Below are 6400 nucleotides of genomic sequence, written 5' to 3' on the forward strand. Positions count from 1 at the left end.
TTAAGTCTCCAAATAACAAGCTGCAGGCTCCACAGGCAGAACTCCATTCATAATATCAGCACTTTTTACAACTTCATTCCACCACAGAATTAAAGCCAGGGTTGTTCTTCATGTGGAAACTTTACCTTAAATATTTTTTACATAATCAGTTTTGGTTGTGATATGAGCTTAAATGTGAGTTTGGTGTGAGCCCCTCCGAGTCCTCGTCCGTCTGCAGGTGAACTCACCTGTGCGGCTGTTGAGCGTCCGAGCGGCGCCTCGCAGCTCTGTGATCGAGGCCGCGACACCTGCAACTGATTTAAGGTGTGACCTCACACAGGTTAAACACACTTATTCACCTGGAACCACCTGGCAGAGACACGCAGACCAGACTCTGGGCAGAGATCTGTGCTTTTATCTGAGAAACGCAGTAAGTTGACCCTTTAGTGGAAACACTTCAACGCCTCTATTTATTTACACACAACGACATTTAGAACAGCAGGTATTTACACATATAGGAAATAAATACATTTTTAAATCAGATTTTCAACACGCCGTTTTGTCTTATAGGATAAATGTTTGAATCAAGATGTTGTCGGTTTCAGAGAAAATCTTGATATTCCAAATAGGAAAGATCCATTTGCACCAAAATAAACGTCATTATTTTTTATTGGAAACTGTTTTCTCTTTCATCTGCAGAGAAATGTGACGACTTTTAAAACCACATAAACCATCAAAAACCTCCAAATCATTGAATATAAATATATTCCCGGAATATAAACTCATATTCTTTGAAGGTATTAAATCCTTCAACACCTTTATATCCCAGCTCTTCTTCTTCTTCTGTGGAAGTTGAAGACGCTTTGAACGCGTTGCGTCTCCGGTTTCAAGTGCTCCGGGGTGTTTTTAAGCCCTGAGTTTTGACTGTCAGGAGGACAAACTGCGTCTTCAAACAACAGGATGCAAAATTTGAAATACAAGACAGTAAAAAATACTAATTTATGTACTCAATATGCAAAAAAATATCTTGTATTACTGGATATTGTTGCTTAATATTGAATAAAATCATACAAGAGAAAGTAGTGCAGTAAAAAGTACAATTTACCCAAGAGAAGAATTCCTACGTCTAGAGAGGTGTTTGCAGGTCCTTAAAGAGTACTCCCAATATTTAAGGAGTACTCCCACATCTTAAAGTACGCCCTATATTTAATAAGTACTCCCCTGTCTTTAGAAGTACTCCCAAGTCTTTAGAAGGACTCCGAGATGTTGAGAAGTACTCCAAGTCTTTAGAAGGACTCCTAAGAGAGTCTTGTCCATCACCCCTTCCCAGACCATCAGGGTGTTGGACCATCAAGGCCCCACAGCTGATGTGCTCCTCCTGGTCCACTCTGACGGGACTGTAGCTGTCAGGAACAGGAGGAAGAAGAAGCATTTGTGAAGTCTCCAGAAGTACTTAGAAGTACTAAGGAGTGTTCCCAATGAGGTTCACATTGGGTTGTCCACTGTTGCTGTTGTCCACCGCCACCACCGAGCACTCGGTCTCGGAGGCGTGCGATCCGTCGATGAGCCTGGCGAGCCCGGTCTTGGTGGAGTACTTGAAGATGAACGCCTTCATGAGGTCGTATCGGTAGTTCCTGTTGAGGAAGTTGTACAGGACGGGGTTGATGCAGCAGTGGACCAGCGAGAAGCACTGCGTCAGGTGTAGCGCCACGTCCAGGAAGTTCTCCAGCCGGCAGCTGAAGGGCAGGACGTTGAGCAGCGACAGCGTGTCCAGCAGGAGGACGGCGTGGAACGGCAGCCAGCACACCAGGAAGACCACAATGTAAGTGAGGATGATCCGCCGGCTGATGCGGCGCTCATGGTCCGAGCTGGGTGGGATCGCCGCCCCCAGGAGCAGGTAGAAGACGGCGATGATGGGGAAAGGGACGGCGAAGCCGAGCACGATGAAGCTCAGCTGGACGCCCACCATCCACTCCCGAGGGTTGTCCGGCGGGTACACCGGGCGGCAGACGGCGCCGTCGTGGTGCGCCGACTTCACCGCCTGCAGGAAGTAGGTGTCGGGGGCGGAGGCCGCCAGGGCCAGCAGCCAAACCAGGATGCAGATCAGCCGTCGCACCACCTTCTTCCTGCGGCTGTCGGGGGCGCTGGCGGACAGCGTGACGGACACGTAGCGGTCCACGCTCATGCAGGTGAGGAAGAAGATGCTGCCGAAGAGGTTGACACTGAAGACCAGGTGGGTGAGCTTACAGACGGCCTCGCCGAACGGCCAGCGGCCGCTGTGCAGCAGCGAGGTCACCCACACCGGCAGCGTGGCCACCACGCACAGGTCGGCCACGGCCAGGTTCACGATGTACAGGTGCGTCTCGTAGCGGTTCCTGTCGGAGCGCAGGTTGACCCAGACCACCAGGGCGTTGGCGGCGAGGCCCACCAGGAAGATGAAGACGTAGAGGACGGAGAGGACGTGGAGGAAGGCGGTGTGGCTGACGGCGCCGGAGCACCGCAGCGTCTCCACGCGGGACAGGTTGTAGTGGTCGCCGCCGGTCAGGTTTAACTCCTCCCACAGCTCCATGAGCTCGCTGAGGTCGTTGGCGCTCAGACTCATGATGATGTCACACCTGGAAAACAAGAGGAGGTCAGTGACGCCACCGCTCTTCTTCTTCTGCTGGATAATATCTGACGGTCATAAAACCTGCACGGTGTCACAGATGGTCCGGGGTGATCCAGTAGAGACCACACACACACACACACACACACACACAGTCGACAGATGGACGGATGTACAAAGGTCAGGAGGTCAAACGATGCAGACATCATTAATACGCTGAAACTCTTTGAACTGACAGGAAACACTGATGGAACAAAAACCTCTCTGTGTGTCACAGATCATATTAATTATTCAAATAAGAGTTATTGACGCTCACCAACGACCAATGAAATCACGTCGGGAAAAACATAAAAACCACGAACATCAATAATGTGATCTGATGTGTCACCAGACTCCATTGAAAAAACTCTACGTTTAAGGATTCTTTGCTCCGAGGTTTTATTGGACCTTCAGTTATAAATAAAATCTCAACAGGACACTTTCAACTGAAAGGTCACGACCTTCAAAATAAAAGTTTACTGCCGAGCGGCAACAATGAGGCAATTAGCGGTTCAGCCGCAGGGCGTGAAGACGAGCGTGAAGACGAGCGTGAGTACGTGTGTGATACACTCTAACCATCGCGATAACAGAAGGATGTGGTGTTGTTTTCAGCCCTGAGCGGAGCTGCTTATTTGCTCCCGGGTTTATGCTAATGAGCTCTCATACATACAAACAGTGAAACCAGAGCTCCCATTCTATGTTAAAGCCAGTTGGACTGATAAGACTCCTGCTGGGAGGTTCAAACACCGAGGTTCCTGAACGCACCAGCAAAAACACCATAAACCACCGGAGTGGCCTTAAAGCGCCATAAAACCCTGCGTCCGGCTCCCGTGTGGGACGCGCCTCCATCAGCAGACCAGCAGCAACGGACGAGCCGCGGAACTCCGTAGAAAAATGTCTCGTTTTTAGGATCCTCACCTCATTTAGAAACGTCAACAGGTGACAACACAAAAACGAAGAGGCACAAATAATAAACATGAATCACTGTTCAATTCGGCCAACATCGAGAAAGGTAACAACAGTGTGGTTTTACACCACAGGCCCTGAGAGCAAAATCACTCAATTAAACTTTCTTTCCTAATTGGAAAAAACGAAAAGCTTTATTTAAAGATGTGTATTAAGATTTTAAACGCTCACATTAAACACACACACTTCATACACCACCACAGGTTGACCCGGGTTTAGTGGGTTTCAGATTCGGATGCGGCGGTTTTTAGGAGCAGACTGAATACGCCGAATACACCGGAGCTCATTAGTGACCACTAATCAGATGTAATTATTCTCCTACACAAGCAAGTACCGTTGCTTGGATGTGGAAACTTTAAAAGGGACGCATTTGTGAAGGGAGTCTGGCCTGAAATCTCTGAACTGTGGCAGAGCGGGGCGCCTCGCTTTGACCTGCAGAACCGTGACGGATGGAGCCGAACTGCATGCAGTTTTCTGCTATGTAAAGAGTTTAAACACTTACAGGTCAAACGGCAGAGTGGAGTCCTGTCCGGGTCCCGAGGCGGGTTAAAGTCCTGCAGAGAGTGCGAGGCGGACCGAGGAGGACTGTGTGAGCCCCCCCCCTTCTCTTTGCAGCTAAATAAGCAGCAGAAAGGGGAGAGACGCCCCCAGAGACAGCTGATTTATTGCGGCTCCGCTGCAGCACAATAGACCCGAAGGATGTGCGAAGAAACTGCGGATTTCCATTTAAAACGCAAACAATAGCGTCACAGATGTGTGACGTCGGAAGGCTCCGGATGGATGTGAAGAAAACAGAGAAAAGAAAGTTTCACGGGAAGAAGAGCTTTAAAACACATTAATATTCATCATTTAGTCTTTAAAAGGAAGTCTGGGGCTGATTTTACTGACAAATGGTAATAATGACGTCACATATTAATAATAATACGTCAGAAAGGGCATCATTTTCACTTTTAATCTCCCCCAAAGTCTTATGTTAACACTATATTTAGATTATTATTATTATTATATATGATAATGTTAGATCTAACAATGAAAAACGAAATCTAAAAATCAAACATTTAAAATTAGCTAAATTATTTAATAAGGAATACAAATGAATTGATTAAAGGAGGAAGAGGAGGAGAGAGGAAGAAGAGAAGAGGAGGAAGAAGAGAGGAGGAGATTCATTCTGACTCACAGTCAAACTGCTGCAGACCTCCATCAAACAAACAGAGGACCAGGACCAGAATCCAGATCTGGGACCAGAATCTGGACCAGCAGCTCTACTAACGACTAAGGCTCACCTGCTCCACTTGACGGGTTTATTTCTGTGTTCTGGTCTGAGATCTGCTCTGGTCCCCCCATCTGCTCTCCGCCGGCCTCGAAGCTCGCCGCTCACACAGGAAGTTCTCATTCTCCACACAGGAAGCGGAGCCGTTGGTGGCAGGAAGTGGCTCCTGGGAGCCGGCGAGGACAATCAGCTGCACCTGGATCAGTTTGTTCACAAGACTCTGTTGAGCTGTTTACTTCCTGTCAGGTCCTGAGAAAATAAAAGTTCTCACACACCTGACACTTCCTGTGTGTGTGTGTGCGTGTGTGTGTGTTGCCGTGACGACCATCAGCAGAAAGGAGAGGAGACAGGAAGTCAGACTTTGTTCCTGCATGTTTCCAAGCGGATGAAGAAGATGAAGGACTGAAGAAGACCAGGAGGAGAGGAAACCGAAAAGGTCAGACAGTCACTAATTGACTCTCAGAACCTGTCTGTCTCTCCTTCTCCAGGTGAGAAGGGTTACCTGCCTGTCGCTCTCAGATGGGTGAACAAAGGGACAGAAAGGTCAGGAAACCCTTAAGTGGTGAGAAAGCTGAGAGAAGAAGAGTCTCTGCCGCCCCCTGCTGGCGGCCCGGCGCCATCACCCCCAACATTTATCACTAAAACTCATCTTACTTATTTACAAATTATACATATATTACAATATATATACATGTAGTAGTCATTCTTTGAGGTGATTATATTCATATATGTACTGCAATAAAAGTACAAGTAGATGGTAAAGCCGATAAGTAAAGTACAAGTACATCAAAGTGATACTTATGTGCAGTACTTGAGCTCAGAAAACCTTGAAATGTTAACGATTGTGTACCTGAGCAAGTCGCTTTGTTCTCATGACGCAGCAGATTTCCCATCACGCTCTTCGTCGTCGTCGTCATATGGTGACTCAGCAGATTTGTCATTGTGCTCCTTGTCTCCTTGCTCTCTGGTCCACGGAGTGGCGCTGTGGTGTTGAACACGGACTTTTTGGGTTATTGATCAGCACAAATATGAGTTTTCACTTCGGATCAACTCACATGATCAATAAACAGATATTTGCGTTTATAATTATTATTATTATTATTAGCCTATATTAATTAAGGAGACACGAGGATTCACGATTAGTCAGCTTGATCCTATTGATTCCAGATTGATTCTTGAGTCATTTTTAAGATTTTGCTTCATAAATAAGAACAAAGTTAATAAAAGGTGAGATAAAATCAGCAGCTCTGTGAAGTCAGAATTATTGATCGGCAATAAAATCTGGCGGGATGCTTTCAGAATAAAAGCACGCAGGTTTTTATGAGGAAAATTATATTTGTAATTTAATATTTTAATCATCAATTAAAATGTAATGTGGTAACGGATTAAAGCAGTACAAGTACACTATTTACTCTGACGTGTACAAGTACACGTACATCAAAAATCTAATTCTTTATCTCCCAGTGCTGTGGTCGCTGGTGTTATTGTGAAGGTGTGTAGCGGAAGTGTGACGGTGCAGCGTGCGGCACTTGACGCAGCGG

At 46.7% G+C, this 6400-nt stretch overlaps 1 protein-coding gene across 1 annotated transcript; it reads right to left on the minus strand.

The window, feature by feature from the left end:
- Positions 1 to 574: 574 nt before the first annotated feature.
- Positions 575 to 5820, minus strand: ackr3b (atypical chemokine receptor 3b). The gene is made up of 4 exons (XM_084004219.1): positions 5710 to 5820; positions 4873 to 5055; positions 4092 to 4301; positions 575 to 2594 (listed from the first exon to the last, which is right to left on the minus strand). Exon 4 carries the CDS (start codon positions 2579 to 2581, stop codon positions 1442 to 1444), a length of 1140 nt encoding a protein of 379 aa, XP_083860345.1. The 5' UTR covers positions 2582 to 2594; positions 4092 to 4301; positions 4873 to 5055; positions 5710 to 5820; the 3' UTR covers positions 575 to 1441.
- Between the last annotated feature and the right edge of the window lie 580 nt (positions 5821 to 6400).

The sequence above is a fragment of the Eutrigla gurnardus genome (genome assembly GCF_963514095.1).
Source record: "Eutrigla gurnardus genome assembly, chromosome: 24".
Lineage (NCBI taxonomy): Eukaryota > Metazoa > Chordata > Actinopteri > Perciformes > Triglidae > Eutrigla > Eutrigla gurnardus.